At 38.3% G+C, this 23,650-nt stretch overlaps 1 protein-coding gene across 1 annotated transcript in view; it reads right to left on the bottom strand.

The window, feature by feature from the left end:
* Nucleotides 1-936: 936 nt before the first annotated feature.
* LOC131165757 (suppressor protein SRP40) overlaps nucleotides 937-23,650 on the bottom strand; it is a 58,526-nt gene continuing 35,812 nt past the window's right edge. The window contains exon 7 of the mRNA XM_058123799.1: nucleotides 937-1,279. Within this exon, the coding sequence (XP_057979782.1) occupies nucleotides 1,174-1,279 (106 nt within the window). The 3' untranslated portion in view covers nucleotides 937-1,173. The remainder of the gene's footprint in view (nucleotides 1,280-23,650) is intronic.

Here is a 23,650-nt window from a genome sequence, read left to right on the forward strand (position 1 = left end):
ATATACACAAGGAGGAAGAAAGCAGAATATTCTCTATAACAAACTTAACAAAAAAATAATAAAAAAAATGGAATATCAGTAACATACAATATTCGTTTGAACAGAAAATTATTCCTGAGCTAAGGGTGGTTGTGTATTGCTGATACTAACCTACTAAAACTAATATATTCTTGAGAATAGACATTGAACGAACCAAACATAACCTTAGTGTAATCTTTTGTGACAAAATCTTGTGCAGCTCTAAGCAATGTTTCTGTAAGAAATTCTTCACTAGGTATATGAAAAATCATCATAGCTGCCTACTTTGTTAAAATAAAGACAGATGGTGAAACCATTTTAAATTCGAATATACGCCCAACGCACATTCTATATCTAAGCCAACCTTCACAATCTGCCGCCCAAGCTACGGCCAATTTTTCAGGCATGGCATTAGTTGGACGAGCCCGTTCCCTAATGTGCAACTAATCAAGACCTTAATGTCGCGTAGCTAATTATTCAACTACTGCATAAATTCTGGGAAAGCGCACAAAGTTTGTACTAACAAATTACTTTGAAAACTGAAAATAAAAGAATTAATTTTCATAACTCAGCATATCCCAAACCATCATGGCTTCAATACTCAGTAAAAAATTTAAATGAAGAGAACAGAGAACAATTCCAAGCGATAATAACTACCTATGTTCTTGGTAAGTACAACAACAGAAGGCGCAAACCACTTTTAAATCTTTAAATTTTTGAACATTTTTAAAAGCCATTCAATTGTTAAGACACTCCTACTCCCTCAAAGTTCGACAATACTCACAAAAGATTGTAAGTCCAATAATCAAATGTCCGAAATTTATAAAAAATTTTAAATTTCAAAATTTTACACCTTTTTTTGTCATACCTTGTAGGAGGCTCACAGACTCTCGCCCAATTGTCAAACACAAGCTTAAGTTAGTCTCAGTATAAAATAACTTTTAGTTGAAAACAATCCCATACAACCACCAGTTCTTTCCAACACTTCTCGTCAAAAATGAGTTCACATGTTTTATTTTAAATTTTCTAAAAAAAAAATTGCAAATACACCACATTACTTTTTTGTTTTCTTTTAAAAAGTAATAGGATAAGATCGAAAGGAATTGCCACACGAACAGTTACCCATCCATCAATCATCAAAATTGAATTTTATCATCAATCCTCGTCAGAATAATTGAATTTTACAGATCGGGATTGCAGATCAATCTGGCCACCTCTGTAGCTCCCACGCTTCTTCTTTGTCTTCTCATGCCGAAAATCCCTAAGAGAGAAATCAAGTTTTTTCGGTTATCGATAAACAAAAGAACAAACAGTGTCTAACAATATAAAATCAAATATCCACATAATTTTAATGTTCATGTAAAAGTGAATGGAGTATTCAACCCCAAAGCATATAAATAAAAGATGCCCTCTCCTAATCTAATGAATTGTTCTTTTGTTCTCAAGTAAATAAATGAATAAAAGAAGCCCTCGTGATAAAATTTTTATAGAATTCATTGTCCGCGATGTATCAATCTTCTAGAGCTGGCATTTCACAAGTGATCAGTCCTTGTGAAAATTCCCACAGGAAAACTATGGCAATGTTTTAAACATGGTCTCTCTCTAGTTTATATTTATCTCTCCATGTGTCTCTGCAAGTGCACACACGCGTCCAGGCAGAACCACTATGCTTCCAGTCTTCTATGTGTAATCAATCTGCGCCTGTAATTCAAATTCAAGCATTTTCTCAGTAAGTTGTACCAGGAAAAAGGAAATCAGCATTCCTCCATCCCATCCCTCTTCTATCAAAGAAAGGATAATGGTCAATGAGATTCTCGTTCAGGCTTTTTTCTTACACAACCAGGATAAAATTCCATGCATGCATAAGGATCTTGCTTCACACATCATTGATGTGTCCTTACTCTTTTCTGATGAGCAGTGTTAAACCTAGAAACACCATGGTTCATATTATCTTCCTCTCAAATAGATGACAGCTCTTCCTCTTTTATCTTGCCAGGTTCCCCATTAATTGGTCTTGGCTGACTTATTGGTTCATGAGCGGGAGAATAAAAGGGAGAGATACAATCTAGAAGGCCTAGTAATTGTCCCAAAGTAAACAGGAGTGTGAGTTAACTGACGGTTGTGAGACACATCAAATTGCTGCTGCAGCTGGAATCAGTGGATAGCAAGTAGCGTCTCCACAATGGATAATTCTTAGGTTTTGTATGAGCAGTCAATGGGTAAATATTGAGCCTTTGTGGTACCAGAGCAAACCATTTAGAGATTTGGCTGCAAAGAGTAGGAGAATATCTTTTCAACTATCCAGTCCTGGAAAAGCATCAGGTTTTATTTTCCATCTCTCCCTAAGGAGCTATTGGGTAAAATTAAGTGTCGAAAACTTAACACTGAACTCAAATCTGATTTTGTAAACCAATTCTGAATTTTAACATAAACTGGTCGCTGAATCTAAAAATTAAATTACTTTACCTACTTGGTATCTAACATCTTAATATGTTTTGCTTTCCATTTTTAACCGAAATATATGCTTCAGTTAATGGTTCTGTTTTTTGTCATTTTCACTTTTCATAATGGGTAAAAATAGAAAAGAGACCTCTGAATTTTCCCACTTACCAAATCAGACATTGGAACAGGTCTGCTTAGGTTGGATCAACTTTAAGAAAAGTAAGAGATGCCGCTGAATGCTCTGAGGTCAGACCAGGGTTCACTTATTTAGTGAACTGGTTCAGACATAGCCTATTAAGAAAAGTAAGAGATGCCGCTGAATGCTCTGATGTCAGACCAGGGTTCACTTATTTAGTAAACTGGTTCAGACATAGCCTATGTCCAGAGGACATTTAGAACATGCAAGCACCCCCGATTTCTACTAAAAACATGTAGTGCAGTTAGCACATCTAACGTCACAACCAAGATGTATACACAACTTAAAAATCTCCACCTTTGGAATATTCTAAAGTTTTCAGTAGTTGTTCTCAAAGGATTCAGGAAAGACGGGCAATTTTGGAGTGAGCAGAATGGTCAGATTCCATGAGGAACACATTAATAGCATTCCAAGAGCTAGCAGGAATGGGATCGGCCATTAGAGAATAAATACTAATAATTAGAGGATTTCAGAATTCTGCCTATGCATCATGGGCTCAAAGGATCGCTTGGTTGATATTGCTTGGTATACAGACAGAGAAATAGGTGTGCAGGTGCACAGGGGTGTTTTGGGGGGGGGAGGGGTGAGGTTGGAGCTGAAAGAGTAAAATGGCTGCCTCTCATGTCCCAAAGCAACCATACAATTGATCTGAAGCCCCAAAAATGTCAAAATGGAGATGAGTTCAGGATCATCAAAACAGGCCAAGTTTAATCCCAAAATGTGATGGTACACAAGGATTTTAAGCAAATGATGCCCGTCTAGGATTTCTAAGCATGGCAGTAAGGACTAGGACAGGGTGTCCTAGGCAGTTAGCAGTAACATTCAACCCAAAGGCCAGACGTATCATGATCAAAGAAATGTGGGGCTGGAATCAAAACATTCTCCCCAATCACCTATCCAGTCAAGTGAACAGCGAAAGCATGCAGATTTTAGGTGAGGTTATGGTTAGGATCTTAACATCCAGGAGGGGGGGTCTCAACAGGAAATGACTAAATATAAACTCCTCTACGAGGCTGCATGAGACCAAGTAATTGAACTGAGGATTCATGCAGGTGGATGGTTGATTTCCTCAATCATGCATAAGCAAACCAGATTTGATTATGATCAACCATTACGGGAGAGTGCTGTCAGGATTAAGGGCATTACAGTTTCCCAAAAGAAGACAGTTTGATCGACTGGTGGACTTGAGTACGTGACATAGGGACTTGAGTATGTGACATACTCAAAAGCAATTGATAATGCCAGCACATGCTTCTTAAACGTGGACAAGGACCCCATTGGCAGGAAGCAGTTTCATTGGGCTAGATTTAGATTTACTTCCCATTGACAATGTAGTGGAGGCAATAGATGGCTGGGAAGTTTTTATTCTGATCTGGCTGGAGTCAGCACCATATCTGGTCATAAGAAGGCATCTGAAACAGGGAATTGGGAATGGCAAGAGGAAGAAAAGCTCCAAAGCCAAGTGTGAGGAAGACACAAGGTAGCCTTTGTAATGGAAAGGAAGAGTGGCTCGAAAAAAGGAAGAATAAGTGGAGAAGTGGCATATCAAAAGGCAAAGGTATTGACGTGGTTGAAACAAATTAAGACTCCAAATTAAGGGCTGGGGCCTGAAGCTAAAGTACTGACATATTATCCAGTAGAGTCCCTCTTCATGGACCATGGTGTCCACTCTCAACCATCTCCCTCAGCCATGGCCCATGTTAAATGTGATAAAGCCATTCCTATGATGGCCTTCTTTGATACGGAAGCAGCTTTCTCCATTATGAACCCTTAAGTTTACATCCTTTACAATGGGAATCTTGTTATTAAGCATTTAGGACTGCTAATGTTATTATTATTAACAAAAGAAGCCATATTCAATTATTTTCTGGATTAACAGTAAAGAATAAAATTTATGGATCAGAACCTCAAGGAAAACATCCCATAGGATTTGATATCCTACACTCCCTTGCCAAACTATCAAGGGGTTCCGTGGACTTATGGGCTGGAAAGAACCTGAGGCCTAGTGGATCCTGATGGTCTTAGGCATGTACCCAACCCATGCAAGCAGGCAGGCCAGTGCTCGGTTTTAAAACAATATAGATCATGGTTAAGTGCACTTTGAGTGAAAGAAGCAATTTAACAAGTTTTATTGCATATCATCAGGCCAGAAAACTTACTGAAGCTCTCAGGCCACTAAAAGCAATTAATTTTGATTTCAATTTGAAACTTCAAGAGTCCAAATTATGGAAATTTCAATGGAGATTCTGATTTTAGATTTGATTTCAAATTCATTTTTTATTTGAAGAAATGTTGGAAACCTATGCTATGTGTTGGAAATTTTGAATCAAACTTCTGGAAATGTTAAGGTGGATGACCAAGAATAATTTAAAAAACTAAAAAAAATATAGCAAAATGAATTGAATGGATTTGCATGACCAGAGCCGCACTATGTGGAAACCTTCTTGCTCAGCTGAATGTTTTAAAGCTCACTCACTGGCAATTAGTGTTGACAAAGCCAGTTGGATGGCCGTGTCATGACTTACTTTCCATATAAGAAGTAGGACAATCATGGACAATTGTAAGTCCTGGACAAAATGACAGCGATGACATTATACTCCACACCTAAGCCATGTGATGTTTAAGTCTTGCTTCAAAATAGCTGCATACGTGCCCTGTCAAACTTCCTTGCTTACAAGAACATCTTGAATGCCTGGTTGAGGTGATGGCTGAAGCAATTTGGCACTTTTGATGAGTCGAATGGCCCCAAGTGTGGTAACTTTAGGCTGCTTTACCACAACAGGAACAACCGAGAAACCCTATATTATGAAACATTTGGAAATCAAGTACAGAATTGGGTGGCTTCTATCTCTAATCTCTAATATGATAACATCCTTTACCACCCTCTGAGTGAGCCAACCCATGAATTACCTGCCTTAATGAACTTCTGCCCCTCAAATTCTGACAATTCAAAGTCGTGGCATTGTGACTCCTTAAGGCTCATTAAGTTGTTAAAAACTCTTGTGCCCACCAACACTTCTACAACTTTATGGTTTACCTTTCCCTTTGAGACAGATAATTGCTTCAGATTTTGATTAAATGAATGGTCTAACTTGATGATAGGTCTCTCCCTCCATTTATAATACAAATCAAGTATTTCTAATGACCATAATACCCTTACTAACTCTCACCAAATAACATACTAACACACTTAGTAACAATGCCAAATGACTAAAACAACCTTTTACACTCCCTCTCAAGATGGAGCGCAAATCTCATGTGCTCCTAGCTTGTTACAAATACATTCAACACAAGCACCCCCCCCCCCCCCTTTCCCCAAAAAAAACTATGGTAAACAAATCAGCAAGTTGCATATCCGACTTCACATTAGTGGTAGTAATGAGCTTCAGCAAGAGTTCTCTCAAACAAAATGGCAATCAACTTCGATGTGTTTCGTTCACCCATGAAAGACCAGGTTGGAGGCAATATATAAAGAGCAGCTTGATTATCACATATTAACTACATAGACTCGTAATGTGGAAAACCCAGTTTTTCAACCAAACAAGTTCACAAGTAGTGCGAGCATATGACCTAGCAACCACAGTTTGTTTCTTACTCTTCCAAGAAACCAGATTACCACCAACCAAGATATAGTACCCGATTGTGCATCGAAAGGCGACTCGACCCAATCTACATCTGTATATCCTTGAATATAAGTGTGACCCTAATCTCGATATAAAATACCTCTCCGAGGTGCACCTTTGAGATATCTCAAGATGCGGATTACTGCATCCCAGTGACTTGACCTTGGAGAATCCAAAAATTGACTCATGACACTTGTTGCAAAAGAAATGTCCAGCCAAGTGACTCTGAGATAATTCAACTTTCCAACAAGTCCCCAATATCATCCAGGATTAGGCAACAAATCACCCATATCCGACACTAACTAGCTGTTACGATCCATAAGTGCATCAACCAGTTTAGATCCCAACAGCCCAATTTCATCCAATAGATCAAGAACATACTTCCTCTATAACAAAACAATTCCCCTACGAAATCTAGATACTTCTATAGCCAAGAAGTATTTCAATGGTCCCAAATCTTTGGTTTGAAACTTAGTCTATAAAAAATGTTTTTGTAGATACCTTTATCATCATCACTTGTAATAACAATATCCACATATACTACAAGAAGGATCCTACCCTATGAAGTATGACAATAAAATATAGAGTGATCGACTGCCCACCGTCAAAGACCAAACTCAAGTAATACAGCACTGAATCAACCAAACCATGCACTGGGAGACTATTTTAAACTATATAGTGCCTCCTTGAGCCGGCACACTAAGCATGACTCCCCTTGAGCAACAAGCCCAAGTAGTTGCTCCATATAGACTTCCTCCTCAAAATCACCATGCAAGAAGGCATTCTTCACATCTAACCGGTGCAAAGGCCAACAAGTGTTAGCCAAGGAGACGAACAGAAGTACTGATACAAGTTTCACAACTGGAGAAAAAGTGTCTCAATAACTCAAACCATACACCTTAGTATACTATTGATGTTTCTTAGTCATTAGCATTGTTAGTGTGTGAGTGTTATGTTAACAAGAGTTAGAAAGGGCATTATGGTCATTGTATGTGCTTTGACATATATTATAAATAAAAGGAGAGACCTATCATTTTGAGTAGGTCTTCCATTTCTCCCAATTATTCAACATGGTATAAGAGTAAAATTATGAGACCTAAACCCTAGTTATCACAGCCACCATCAAAACAGAAGCTCAAAACCCTAAACCTATTGCATGTCCAAGAAATGGTTGTTTGGTGCTTCTCAAAGCTTTTTGTCAATGTTTATTGAGTTTATTAAGCCTGAAAAAATGATATTTGCTGTGTTTTTGATTGGTACATTGTAGGCATGTGGTTTGCATCAGTTGTAGAAGATTGTTTATGTTGGGATCGAGTTGGTGAATTTGAAAAACATGGTGCCTGCTGTGTGTTTTTAAGTTGCTGCTCTATCAAGGTTGAATTTGTGTTGGTGAATGCCCGCTGTGTGTTTTTTGATTTGCTGCTTTGTCAAGGTTATATTCCCTCATTAGTTACTAATTTGAGTGAACAACGTACTACAGCTGTTTTAGAAGAAGAGTATTTGAAGTTCCTACAGTATCAAGCACCCCAACAAGCATCTCATCACATTACATCTTTTGCTCAGAAAAGTAACTGTATCGTCTGCATGTCATCCGGTATCTCTCCACTGGTCCCTAGGTTATCGACTCTACCGCAACTGATCATATGACAGGTGTCACCAACTTCTTTTCTACTCTACAGTACTTTACAAATCCACCTCAAGTTAACTAGCTGATGGGTCCACTACTACAGCTAAAGGTATAGGAACAGTAAAACCTACTCCCTCCATCACTCTTTCTTTTATTTTCTACATTCCTAAATCTCCCTTTAGCCTCATGTTTGTTAGTAAAATTACAGAGTCACTAAATTGCTCTATAACCTTCTTTCCTAATTTTGTTATTATTCAGGATTTGTATATGAGAAAGACGAATGGCACAAAACATGAGGCTGATGGACTTCACTACTTTGAGTCGCTCTCTTCTCCTATTGCCTGTAGTGTTTCTGTCAATTAGGAAAGTATCGTCGTGTTCCCTTTGCCTCCCAAGCCAACAAAAGAGTCATTAGCCCTTTTATGTTAGTCCATTTCGATGTTTGGGGCCCTAGTGGTGTCACATCAAAGTTGGGGTTTTTATACTTTGTCACTTTGTCGATGACTATCCCAAAACGACTTGGTTGTATTTAATGAAATATCATTATGAGTTGTTTAATATCTTTGTGCCTTTTGTTCTCAATAAGAACTTAGTCAAATATGTCAGTTTGAATACTTCGTAGTGATAATGCTAAAGAGTACTTCAATACTCAATTCATTACCTATATGACAAACTTTGGCATGATCCATCAGTCGTCTTGCGCCCACACTCCACAACAAAATGGAGTTACAAATAGGCGTGAGCACAATTCGAGGAAACCCAAATTAACCGATTTAACCGACTGAAATTAATCGGTTCGGTTCGGGTAAAAAAACCGGTTCGGCCGTTTTGGTTGGGGTTCACCAAATTTCGGTGAATCACTTTTTGATTCGGTAAACAGGAAATATAAATTCGGTTAACCGATTGACTGATTTAATAATTACTTAAATTTCAAGCATAAAATAACTAGGGTTTACTATTAGTGTTTAGTGGTCCTCTACGCACTCCGCAACCGCTGTCCTCGACTCCTCTCCACTTTCGAGTCTCGACTTCTCCTTCGGTCCTTCTCGAGTTCTCGGCGTCTCCATCTCCACTTCTCAATTCAACAGTTCTCCAGTTCTCCTCTTCAGTTCTCGCTTCCATTCCCTTCGGCTGGCCTGAGGTCCCCATTCCCAAATCCCTCTCAGTTCTGCCTCTTCGTGGCTGCACCTGTCCCCAAATCCCTCTTCAACATATGTATCAACACTAGGAATTGTTCAACAGATTTCTGGCCTCTAGTCCGAATTGATGTCCCTTCAGTCTGAGCTTGAAAATTCCGTTCCATAAGATAGGAATAAATGCATTAATGACCTGTGAGTAATACTTTTCAGTTGAAGGTGCCTTTTTTTTTTTTTTTTTTTTTTGATAGCATGGTAAAATTATTAAGAGAGAAAGGAGGTAATATAAACTAAAGGCAAGAAGTCCTAAGAACTAAAACAAGGAAAAAAGCCAAGAAAACTAAGACCAAGAATTATGAAACTGTTCTCTTGTTTTTGTTATTACTTGCCATTCTGCACCAGGTCATGTATGCTGCTCACTCTTCTGATATTTAATGTCGTATGTAACATTTGAGGGTGTTGTAGGCAAATAATAAAGTTTAAACTCATGTAATTATTGGCATTGTTTTTTTTGAAACTACTATGCTTGGTAATTGTATAATATTTTGCATCCAAATTAATGTTTAGCCTCTTCAAAGGCACCAGCTTCCCCATCCCTAAACAACACCCCTTTCTCCCTCCATCCACCCATTTTTTTTGTTTTTGTTTTTTTTAATAAAATTAATAAATGAGCTGCAGAGTAAAAAATTTATATTTATATTCTGTTTTTAATAATTAATTTTAAATAATTTTAATTAAATTCGGTTAACTGAATTACCCGAACAGTTATTTCAGTCGGTCGAGGTTCGGTTAATACCTCTTATTCGGTCGTTTCGGTTAATGGAAATGGTTAACCGAAATTTTCGGTTAATTCGGTTAATTAACCGAATTTCACCGAACCAACCGTTTGCTCACCCCTAGTTGTAGAGAGGAAAAACAGGCATTCTTGAAGTTACCTAAACAAACTTTTGTATCAATTAAATGTCCCCAAAGTTTTTTGGAGTGATTCTATGCTCACTACTTGCTCTCTCATCAATAAAATGTCATCTTCTGTCTTCAGTGATAATATCCCATATTCAATTATCTTCCCTAAGGCTCCTTTGTTCTCCCTTCCTCCTCGTATATTTGATCGTGTGTCCTTCGTTCATCAATTAAATCTAGGAGGGGATAAATTGGATCCTCGTGCTATCAAATGTATTTTCCTAGGTTATTCCTATACTCAAAAAGGATATCGCTTACATTGATTCTTTGTCTCTACTGATGTCACCTTTTTTTCAGTCTACATCGTACTATTCAAATTCCTTGATTTCTATAAACCTTAATGAGTCTCTTCCTCTACCTAGCCTTCTCGATCCTAACTTATTTCCTTTGTCTAGTCCTCCTGCATCTTCATCCAATTTGGGTCCTTCTTATTGCTTGGATCATCCTAATCTGCGAGTGTACACACGACGACTCTAGGGAGGAGAGCCTCCTTTGGCTGCTACTTCTACATCTTCAGTTTCCTCGTCAAATGATCCTCTTCCCCAACTGGTTGATCCTCCTATTGCTGTTTGAAAAGGTAAAAACACTTGTACCCAACATCCAATCTCTAATTTTGTTTCTTATGATTTCTTGTCGTCCTCATACTATAGTTTTCTTAGTAACCTATCTTCCATTGCTCTTCCCAAGTCCATTTCTGAAGCCCTATCCCATTCTGGGTGGAGGAATGCAATGATAGAAGAGATGCATGTTCTACAAGATAATGCTACTTGGGACTTGGTACGCCTTCCTCCTTATAAGTTTGTGGTTGGTTGTCGTTGGGTGTATATGGTGAAGGTTAATCTAGATGGTTCCCTGGCTCAATTAAAGGCCCACCTAGTGTTAGTAGGATAGACAACAAACTTACCATAAATTGTTCTACATTTATTTAAGAAACAAATCTGTTAAACCTACCATAAATTGTTGTATAGTCATTTAGGAAACAAATCGGCAAATATCTTTCCTGAATTAGGGGTCAATGCTTAATGTTAGGAGATGTTGTAATTAGGATGCTTAATGTTAGGAGATGCTATAATTAGGAGATATTGTAATTAAGGGATATATTGTAATTAGGGAAAATGACTTCTATATAAGAAAAGGACCACTCAATTGAGGGTCATTCATTGAGCAAATCTGACATGGTATCAGAGCCACTCTCTGAATCAACCTTGTCTTTGGTCCAATTTTCGTGGTTCTAGGCTCTGGTTTTCTAGTTTCTTGGGTGTGGGTTCTAGTTTGCAATTTTTTAGTGAATTTCGAGAGATTCTAGTTATGCCTAACAACTCCAACTCAGAAGTCTTTCAAACTCGATTTACAAGGAAGAATTATGCTGCCTGGGAGTTTCAGTTTCAACTTTTTGTCATGGGAAAGGAGTTGTGGATCATGTTGATGGGAGTGATCCAGCACCTACCGATCCTACGAAATTGGTTCAATGGAAGGAGAAAGATGCTCGCGTGATGACTTCGATTCTTGGGTCTGTTGATCCACTGCTTATACTCAATTTAAGGCCTCACAAGATGGCTAAATCGATGTGGGAGTACTCAAAAAATGTCTATCATCAAGATCATTCCAACCGTCGATTTCAGTTGGAAACTTATCTTGCTGCCTATTCCCAAGGTACACTCTCTATTCGGGAATATTTCTATGGTTTTCAGAATCTTTGGGCTGAGTTTTCCAACATTGTGTATGCCAACGTGTCCACCAAGTCTCTCTTTGCTATTCAAGCAGTCCATGAAGCTAGCAAGAGAGACCAGTTTTTAATGAAACTAAGGCTAGAATTCGAGTCTATTTGCTCCAACCTGATGCACAGGGATCCTTCACCATCTCTTGACGTGTGTTTTGAAGCACTTCTTCGAGAGGAACAACGTCTTCTTACTCAATCTTCGTTTTCACAAGAGAATGCTGCTCAAGGCAAAGGGAGGGGTCAAGACATGCGTACGGTTCAGTGCTGCAGTTGCAAAGATTATGGGCATATTGCTGTCCATTGTGCTAAAAAATTCTGCAGCTACTGTAAACAGAAGGGGCACATATTCAAAGAATGCCCAACACGTCCTCAAAACTGATCCGTGAATGCTTACCATGCTACTGCTACTGGCCACACTTCGGATGGAGTAACCAGCACTCAAAATTTCGCTCCACTGTCACCTTCCACTGCTGCTACACCTGCCCTTACACCAAAAATGGTGCAGCAAATAATTGTATCGGCATTTTCCGCTTTAGGGCTGCAAGGTAAGGTTACTATACCCTCTCAATCTTGGCTTCTTGATTCTACTGCATCCAATCACATGACCAGTTCACCTGATATGCTTAGCAATGTTCGTAAGTACACTGGTTCTTCTAATATTCAAGTTGCTAATGACCATATTTTACCAATTATTGGGGCTAGTGATATCGCACCATCACTTACTAATATTTTTGCATCACCTGGGCTTTCTAGAGTCTTATCTCAGTTGGACAATTAGTGGATGATAATTGTAATGTTCAGTTTTCTCGTGATGGTTGTTGTCATGTGCAGGATCCAGTGTCGAGGAGGACAATAGTGAAGGGGCCTAAAGTTGGGAGACTGTTTCCATTATACTTTTCCATTCCTAGTATCATTTCTTTGGCTTGTACTACTGTTTCCAATAATTGTAAAGTATGGCACAAATGTTTAGGTCATCCAAACAATGTTGTTTTATCTCATTTTCTGAATTCTGATTTGTTGGGAAAAAAAGATTCTTCTTTGCCTCATGCTTTGTCTTTTTATTGTTCTACATGTAAAATCGAAAAAAGTAAGATTCTTCCATTCCCTTCTTTCGGGAGTAGGGCAAAGAATTGCTTTGACTTTGACCTTGTTCATAGTGATGTATGGAGCATTACTCCTGTCATTTCTCATGCTCATTATAAATATTTTTTGACATTCATAAATGACTATAGTCGGTATACTTGGGTATACTTTCTGCGCTATTAGAAGTCTTTGCTGTTTTCAAATCATTTCTAGCATATGTTGAGAATCAATTTACCACTAGCATTAAGACTCCACGATCTGATTCTGGTGGAGAATATATGTCTCATGAATTTCTTGAGTTTCTTCGTCACAAAGGAATTGTTTCTCACCGCTCGTGTCCTTATACACCTCAACAAAAGGGTGTGGTTGAGAGCATAAATCTACATTTGTTAGATGTTGCTAGGACCTTGTTACTTGCATCTTCTGTTCCTCCTAATTTTTGGGTTGAAGTTTTAGCTACAACAATATATTTGATTAATAGGTTGCCTTCTAAAGTGCTAAATTTCGACTCTCCATACTCCCGTCTGCATGAACAACACCCTAGCTTTCTTGACTTACACACTTTTGGCTGTGTCTGTTTTGTGCATCTACCTCTACATCAATGTCACAAACTCTGCACAATTTGTGAAATGTGCCTTTATGGGAAATAACTTATCTCAAAAAGGATTTGTGTGCTATGATGCTTCTTCCAATAAATTTCATATATCTCGCAATTTCATTTTCTTTGAGCATCAATGTTTCTTTCCTAGTTCTTTTACATCATCTCCTGCAATTTCTGTTCTTCCTCACTTCGATGATTTGATATGCCCTCCTGAGCACGCCTAGTTTTGTGCATGAACGCCGTCGGCCAACTCTACCCCTTCCTGAGTCTGATCTGCCACCTGATCTTGATCTCGTTCTGCATCCTCCTCGACAATTTGGCCATGCTTCTCATCCACCAGATAGGTTTGGTTTCCCTCATACCTCCTTCACGGCTACCTTATCAACTGTGTCGATTCCTAATTCCTACTCGCAAGCTGATAAACATGAGTGTTGGAGAAAAGCTATGCAAGAAGAACTTCAAGCTCTACAAGAAAATCAGACTTGGAACATGGTCCTTTGTCCTTCTCATATCAAGCTAATTGGGCGTAAGTGGGTTTTTTCTGTGAAACTTTGGCCTGATTGGTCTATGGACTGTTATAAGGCTCTTTTGGTTGCCCTTGGTAACCGCCAGGAGTATTGGGTTGACTATGACGATACCTTTGCTCTTGTCACTAAAATGGCCACTATGCATACTATTATCACTATTGCAGCCTCTCAGGGATGGTCCCTTTGCCAGATGGATGTGAAGAACGCATTTCTTCACAGTGATTTATAGGAAGATGTTTACATGACACCTCCTCCTAGCCTCTACTCGTCATCGACGTCGAATGTGCGTAAGCTGAAGCGCTCTCTGTATGGACTGAAACAGGCTCCCCAGACCTAGTTTGGTAAGTTCCAAGCTACCTTACTTCGGTTTTCTTTCATCCAAAGCCAGTACGATTCCTCGTTGTTTCTTCGTATGACTTCTGTTGGTATCATTCTTCTTCTGGTTTATGTCGACGACATTGTCATCACTGGGACTAATTTCCCTCTCATTAATCAGCTCAAGCAGCATCTTCATGATTCCTTCCATATGAAGGATCTTGGTCCTCTCTGGTATTTCCCCGGTTTGGAAGTTCAGTCTAATTCATCTGAGTTTTCCTGCATCAACATAAATACACGGAGGACTTGATTTCCTTGTCTGGTTTGCAGGACTCCTCTTCAGTGGATACCCCTTTGGAAGTGAATGTCAAGTATCGACGTGAGGAGGGGGATCTCCTTCCTGATCCCACGGCGTTTCGACAGTTATTTGGTAGTCTCAATTATCTCACTATTACACAGCCTGACATAGCAGTCCGCCGAATTATTCGATATCTCCGAGGTTCCTCTCACCATGGCTTGTTCTTCTTTACTGGTACTCCTCTTCACCTTGTGGCTTTTAGTGATGCTAACTGGGCAAGATGTCCCGATACTCGCCGGTCTGTCACAGGTAGTGTGTGTTTCTTGGTGATTCCTTTATCTCTTTGAAGAGTAAGAAACAGGATTGTGTTTCCAAATCTTTGACTTGAGTCAAAGTATCGTGCCATGTTAGTAGCCTGCTCGGAGATTGTGTGGCTCCATGGCTTACTTGCTGAAATAGGTTTTCCTCAGTCTACTCCCACTCCTCTTCATGCTAATAATACAAGTGCTGTTCAGATCGCTACAAATACCATCTATCACGAGCGTACCAAACATATCAAGGTGTACTGCCATTTTATTCGGGAAGCTGTCGATACTCGGGTTATCTCTCTTCCACATGTCTCAAGCGACCTTCAGATAGAGGAAGTCTTCACCAAAGCTATGACACGACTACATCAATAGTTTCTTGTTGGCAAATTGATGATTCTTGATCGACCAGCATCAATTTGAGGGGGGATGTTAGTAGGATAGATAACAAACTTACCATAAATTGTTCTACATTTATTTAGGAAACAAATTTGTCAAACCTACCATAAATTGTTCTACATGAAGGAAACATATTTGTAAATATCTTTCCTGAATTAGGGGTCAATACTTAATGTTACGAGATGCTGTAATTAGGAGATATTGTAATTACGGGATATATTGTAATTAGGGAAAATGACTTCTATATAAGAAAAGGACCACTCGATTGAGGGTCATTCATTGAGCAAATATAACACCTTGTTGCTAAGAGATATACTCAGGTTTGTGGCCTAGACTATTCACACACGTTCTCCCCTATAGCCAAACTTGCCTCAGTATATTTGTTCATCTCCTTAACCACCACTTATTACTGAATTCTACACCAATTAGACATAAAGAATGCTTTCCTACATGATCTTCAAGAGGAGGTCTATATAGAGCAACCACCTGGGCTTGTTGCTCGAGGGAGTTAGGCTTAGTGTGTCGGCTCAAGAAGTCACTATATGGTGAGGGCATGGTTTGGTCGCTTCAATGTTGCAGTACTTGAGTTTGGCCTTCAACGGTGTGTAGTAGACCATTAGGTATTTTATCATCATACTCCATCCGGAAGGATTCTGCTTATTGTGTACGTGGATGATATTGTGATTATTAGTGATGATGATCAAGGTATTTAAAGCCTAAAACATTTCCTATAGACTAAGTTTCAAACAAAGGATTTGGGACCATTGAAGTATTTCTTGGGTATAAGTATCAAGATCTCGTACCGGAACTGTCTTGTCACAAAGGAAGCATGTTCTTGATCTTTGATATGAGAATAGACTGTTGGGATCCGAACCCGTTGATTCACCTATGGATCTTAACAGTAAGCTAGTGCTAGATATGGGTGATTCATTGCCCAACCCAAGACGATATCGGAGACTTGTTGGAAAGTTGAATTATCTCAGTCACTCAGTAGGATATATCTTTCACAACAATTGTTATGAATCAATTCCTTGATTCTCCGAGAACAAGTCACTGAGATGCAATAATTCACATCTTGAGATATCTCAAAGGTGCAACTAGGAGAGGTCTCTTATATCAAAATCGAGGTAACACTCATATTCAAGGATAAACTAATGCATATTGGGCCCGGTCACCTTCTGATAGAAAATTTACAATCGGGTAATGTATCCTTGTTGGTGGAAATTTGGTTTCTTGGAGGAGTAAGAAACAAACTGTGGTAGCCAAGTCAAGTAAGTCAGAGTATAGGTTCGTGGCTCACACTACATGTGAACTTGTTTGGTTGAAGAACATGTTGGAAGAACTAGGTTGTCCACATTCTTAGTCTATAGAGTTGATATGTGATAATCAAGTTGCCATTCATATTGCTTCCAACCCGGTCTTCCATGAGCAGACAAAGTACATTGAAGTTGATTACCACTTTGTTCAGGAGAAACTTGTGCAAAAGCTCATTACCACCACTTATGTGAAGTTTGACTTGCAACTTGTTGATTTATTTGCTTAAGCCTTGGGAGGTGCTCGTGTTGAATTCATTTGTAACAATCTACGAGCATATGGTATATATGCTTTAGCTTGAGGGGGGAGAGTTGATGGTTATCTTAGTCATTAGCACTGTTAGTGTATGTGCTATGTTAACAAGTAAGAGTTAGTAAGGGCATTATAGTCATTGTATGTACTTTAACATATATTATAAATAAAGGGAGAGATCTATCATTTTGAGTAGGTCTTCCATTTCACCCAATTATTCAACATATACCACTTCGCAACAAGACTTGAAACCATCAAGGTTGACTTTCACTGTGCATACACGGAGACAACTAACTGCAAACTTCTTAGGAGGAAAAGATACAAAGTCCCAAGCACCATCGTCCTATAAAGCAATCACCTCTTCAAACGTGGCATTCCTCCATCTAGAGTGAGCTAAGGCTTCTGAAACAAATTTAGAAGGGAGCAAATGATAGAGCAGCAGCAAAACAATAATAGGAGGGTGATAAGAAGTCATGGCAAACATAGTTGGAAATGTGATGTTGTGTACATGTGTGTGTACTTTTATGGACAGCAACAAGAGGATCAACATGGTGGGAAATATGATCATTAGACGAGGAAACCAAAGGCGTGCTAGTAGAAGCTGGAGGGGACTCCTTTCCTTGGAGCCCCCGTCATGAATACACCTGCAAATTAGGACGATTGAGACAATGAGGACTCAAACTACATGGAGACATAGGTGGTTGATTGGGCAAGGATAGCAAACTAGAATCTGGAAGATTAGGTAGAGGAAGAGACTCATAAGGATTAGAAGCACTCGGGGATAGAGTGTAGTAATATGTAGACTCAAAAAAGGTAACATCTGCAGAAACAAAGAACCGTGCAGCATAGAACTATAATAATGGTATCCCTTTTGAGTATATAAGTAGCCCAAAAAGACATTTTTTATAGCACGAGCATCCAACTCATCCACCCTAGGAGTTAGTTGATGAACAAAGGACACACCCCTGAATATACGAGGAGGTAGAAAGAATAGAGGTGAATTAGGGAAAAAAAAAGGGGGTAAGGAATTTTACCACAAAGAACAAAGGATGGCATCCTATTGATAGGATAGCAAGCATTAAGTACAGCATCACCCCAAAGCACTTTAGGTACATGCATTTGATAAAGTAATGTGCAAGTGATTTCAAGGAACATTTAAGTACAAACCAGCAGGCGCATACATTGAGCAATTTAATAGAAGAAGGGAAGACACGACAATTTTGGGTAGAAGATGGGTTGATAATGACTAAAGGCAGGAGGACTATACGTGCCCAAAGCTGGAAACTTGAGAAAAACCTTACTAAAAGAGTGTCATGATACATTGTGTGCTGGACATCCCGAATGGCGAAAAGAGCTCATGCTTTGATTACACAGGGGAACTATTGGCTGGATATGCAAGATGATGTAATGAGTTACACAAGAAAGGGTCCTGAGGCACTCGTTGAGTGCTCTCCCCCTTTTTACCTCATTACATTGTCACTCCCTAACACCATGCTCAGTAGAGAAGACAGCTCAACTATTCTTGAAGCATGTAGTGAAATATTGGGGTGTTTCAAAGAGCCTAGTTTGTGATAGGGATGTCAGATTCACTGGGGGATTTTAGGGTGAGCTCTTTCGCTTGATGGGGTCAAACTTTAATCTTTCCACCAGGTACCACCCTCAGACTAATGGTCAAACATAACGTTTTAATGGGATGCTGGAAGAATACTTACGACATTTTGTAAACTCAAATCAGAAAAATTGGGTTTCCTTACTGAACACAACACAATTTTGTTTTAACTCAACGAAATCTTCTGCAACTAACAAAAGCCCTTTGGAGATTGTAACAGGTCAACAAAAGACTCTCCCGCACACTCTCGATGGTCCATACAAGGGAAATTGCCCAAAAGCATACCAATTCACAAAGAACTAGTTGCAAAATATAGAAGTCATTCGAGCTCAGTTAGAAAAAGCATCAAAGCGCATGAAGAAATTGACAAACAAAGGGCAAGGACCACAAGAATTTGAAACTGGAAATCTGGTTCTTGTAAAATTGCCACCAGAGACATTTCGATTTCTTTGCGGCAAAGATAAAAGGCTTTTACGCCGCTACGAAGGTCCAATCCAAGTGATCAAGAATATTGGACATGCATCTTATTGACTAGAACAACCAAAGTGGATGAAGAGCCATGGACAACCAATCCATCCGGTGTTTCACGTCAGCAACCTAAAGCCATTCCACGCTGATGAAGCAGATCCGCACCGACAAAAGTTAAGACGATCAACGATTTCCAGAAGGCAACCTGTAAACAGAGATGTCCAAGAGATCCTTGCAAACAAAGTCGTCAACGAAGGTCATCAACAACAACAATATTTGGTTCAGTGGATGGGGCTAGGAGAAGAAGAGAACAGTTGGGAAAATGCAGAAAACCTCCAGCATGCCTTGCAAAAGATTGAAGATTTCATAAATTCGAATACAACGACACTAGCATCAACATCAGATGATTGAAGAGGCCTCCTACAACACATCGACAAGGACATCCATAAAATTAGTGGGGATGTTAGGGAGTGACAATGTAATGTGGTAAAAAGGGGGAGAGAGATACTGCTCTAATTGTATTCTCTAAGGATTTATAATGAATCTTTGATTGCTTATGTTAACGTTTGTATGGTTATTCTCTTGGATATGAATAATACAAGTAATCCTTTTCATTATGGTGTTTTGTTGCCTTCGACTGTGATATATCTTATTGTTGTAGTATTATTCCGTGTATATGAATATCTTGCTCGTGTGATATCCTATCGTTTTGAGTTTTTCATGGGTATTGAGACTTATCCAGTGCTCATGCTTGCAGGCTTGAACGTGTGACTATTGGCTGACTCATCAGGGGAGAGCTCTCAACGAGTGTCACACGACCCTTACTTGAGTACTATTTTGGGGATCCGTGACACATTGCCTAGATATAACACTATACGTGCCACAAGAAATTGCCTACAACTTGGGTTCATCGGAAGATTGTGCAGAAGGTTTTAAAATTCAGGAAACTTCCGATCTTCCTCAACTTGATCTCCAACTTCTGGTAATTGCTGCTCAAGCTGAGAGGATTCTTCCGTAACAGTTTCACACAAGCGCTCTCTTTTTTATCCATCACACTCAGCGATGCCAACCAAACATCCTTGGTCTTTTGAAAAAATCCATTGGAAGGAACCTCTTGTGCGCTAATTAGGCACTAAACAGTTCCTTGAACATTTAAACCACCCTCATGGGCCTGGTCCACATTATTCAAACAATGGGCCTGTTTAAATGAATGGTCCATCTGAGAATGACCCAACTCAGAAGAAACCTCCTTTTTTTCTAAAGGTTGGCCCAATTCGTTTTAACCAAGACTATGAGCATGTTCAATAAGTTGGCCCAACTTAGTAAAAAAGAAATTGCTCACTTTTAAATTACCTGGCCTTGGTCCAAGACGAAAACAAAGCTTCCTAGCCTAATATTCTTTGTCTCATCTTCCCCAAGCACAACCCAAGTCGCCTCTACTAGCATCCATGCTCCTTACAAAACCTTAGATACCTGTACTGTATGGACATTTTTCTCCGATCGAACAATTGTGGTTTCTAGCTGATTCGTGGCAGCTACTACTGACTTCAGAAGCTCAGCCTTGTTCAACTAAACCACACAACCACACCTACAACCTTAAAGAAATTTGTAATCGAATTAAATCCTCTCGTGCTCTTATCTAATATTTATGAATTGATTCAAATCAAAGTAAGTAATTATTATTGTTAGATTACCACTTCACCTAAAAGCTTAAGCTGTTAGGTTGTGGGCCAACAATATATATCAAGCTTTAACACTCCCCGCACATGCAACCTAATTGCAAATGGAAGATAAACACACAAAAAAATAATGATTTTTCTGTAAACACAACACAAAAAAATGTGAGCAACGAGACTAGAACCCAGAACCTCTTGGTAACCAGCTTTGATACCATTTTGGATTACCACTTTATCTAAAAGCATAAACTGTTAGGTTGTGAGCTAACAATGTATATCAAGCTTTAAGAATTATTATCATCATCATCAACCCCTCTTCATAGTACAAACATGTGTTTTTTTTTATACACGCACGCATAAAGATACATAGATACATATATATATACATACAATATACATACCCAGTAGCTTTACCTGGTTGCTCATTGTTCTGTGTTTTAAAACAATGCTAAATGTCCATCCAAGAATTGGAAGTGTCACTCACATTAATCTGATACAGTGGCAGCTTCAAGGAATTACAGCCAAGAGATAACTTTGGAGAAAGAAAGAAGAGGTGAGGGAAAAGAAAAGAGGAAGGAAGGAGATAAAATAGGCGAGAAGAACGCATTCACTGCTTAATTCATATTCATCAAAAACTAACTCCTGCATGGCTTTCACACCCTACTTATAAGCATGGTCTTCGATTTCCATGAAATTGCCGAAACTTCTCTCCACCACCTTCCAAATTGGAGTGAATCAATTTCAGTCAAAATTTTAAAAATCTCTCAAAATTTATCAAAATCTTGAAATTTCAGCAAACTTATTGAAATATTAAGAATGAAATTTAATTCAAATTTGAGATTTAAAACCAAAATTGAAATTTATCTTTTATACTCATTTCTTGTTGAAATTGAAGATTACTACAAGAATAGCTTCCAGACTTTTGCTTTGGGAGAAAGTTACTCTTCTTTTTGAACACATTCTTTGGGGTTTTGGCGATATTTCGCTATCTGAAATTCAAAGGGATTGGAAAGGCAGTACTGTTGTAATTTTGTTTTACCTTCAATGGAGGATATCTTATCCTCTTCTTCTTGTAATTATTTCTTTTTTAATGAATTTATTTCTTATTATCTAAAAAATATATAAGAAAATTTAAATTTAGATATTAGCTACAACAGTTTACTTGACCATTTGTGCCTCAATAATTTGCATTTTTATAATAAATAGTACTTAATTGATTAAATTTCATTTATATTAATTGAATACATTTAATATTATTTTATATTATAGATATTGCACCTTATACACCACCTACCTGTACTTGATGTATTTTATTTATAATATTTTAGCAGTAATCTTGCATTATTGTGTCTGTCAATAGTTTTTCAAGTTTCATAAACGAAGTCCATGCTTTATTGCATATTTACATCATTTTTAAAAATCATAATTGAAATTGGCATCAGCATCGATATTCCCATTGATATTTCTGTATTTTTGAAGCCTTGTAACTTTTGTCAAAATTGAAATTTAAGACCTCGCTTAAAAGAAGGCCTAAAGTATAAGAAATTACACAAAAACCCCTTAAAGATACATGAAATTGAAAAAGAACCCTAAAACATACCCATATTACAAACAAACACTCCAAATACGCAAAAGCCTACTACAAATACTAATCACATTTGGGTTCAGGACTCAACAATCCCTTGAACCTATTCTTTGATGTTGACCTCCAAATCGGATCAAAATTATCCATCCAGATACCAGCTCCCACCTACATCACTCAGTTCTTCGAATTTCCAGTTTCATTCCATCATCTGGACCATTAAAGGGGCAGTTTCCATCCTATCGACGCAGGTTGATCAGTCTAGTCTAGGTTTTAAAACCATGATATGTAGGACTATTTCATTAACTGCTTCAGTTTTTGAATTACGTATTATATTAGATTCATTAATTTCATTACTGCACATGTAGATTTGTTCATCACTTGATTAATGAATACAGCATAAAATAAGATGAAATACGTCTAAATTAACCCCCAAAAATTTATAGGACAGCATAAAAGCTACATCACATAGCTCAAAGGGTTGGACAACTAAGAAACAGCATATACAAAATGTAACTGTGTTCGAAAAGAGCTTGTAAGAGTGGCACAAATGGTAAAACAAGATATGAACATATTGTAGTGAAGTAGGAGTAATGTTTAGAAGTAACATGTGAAAAAGTAGGTAAGGTGATATAGAGTTGTAATGTAGGCCAACTAATGTAATGGTAAGAACAAGTGATGTGATTGAGTTCAGAAGCATATGAAGTGGGGTAGACCAAAAAAATATGGAGATGGTAAAAAAAGAAACAACCATCCAATTTTCTATGGACGTCATGTCAAGCATAATGGAAGAAAAGGATTATACATCCAACCCCACATGGTAAAAAGAGGCTTTTTCGTTGCTGTTGCTGCTGTGAAAAAGTTTAGGGATGAAAACTTGCCCCGTTTTACCCTATCCTCACAAAGCCCCAAACTTAAGGGGTTAATTTGGGGAAATTTAAATGACAATTGGGGCGGAAACAAGGGAAGAAAATCCACCCACCATATACGAGACAGTGATGATGATGATGCTCCCCACCCCAATGTTTTTACAGTTCTATCCTTATATAGACATTTATTTTGTTAAAGTTTCTTTTGAGATATGTTGTAATGTAATAATATTAAATAAGGTGGTGATTTTAGGGTCACATATACATATAAATATACATATATATATATATACACACACATATTTAAACCAGTTATCTATGGGACTCATAGCTTCTACTGGAGTTTCAAAGTTTCCCACAGACTAGTCTATTCTACATTAGGTTGTTATTTCTATTTGTAGCATAGTATTTTTATGGCATGGTACTTTTCATCATCGGAGTCGCGGCTGCCACTGCCATCATCATCATCATCAGTGATAGGGCAACATAAACAACAGTAGCAGGAACAATAATAAGAATGGCCAGGACCAATATGGCAATATCAGTAACAGCACAAGGTAGTAGGGCAGACATAAGAGTAGTAGTAGTAGTGGCAGCAATAACAGGAATAGCAACCAAAAGTATCCAACT

This window comes from Malania oleifera, chromosome 10 (genome assembly GCF_029873635.1).
Source record: "Malania oleifera isolate guangnan ecotype guangnan chromosome 10, ASM2987363v1, whole genome shotgun sequence".
Lineage (NCBI taxonomy): Eukaryota > Viridiplantae > Streptophyta > Magnoliopsida > Santalales > Ximeniaceae > Malania > Malania oleifera.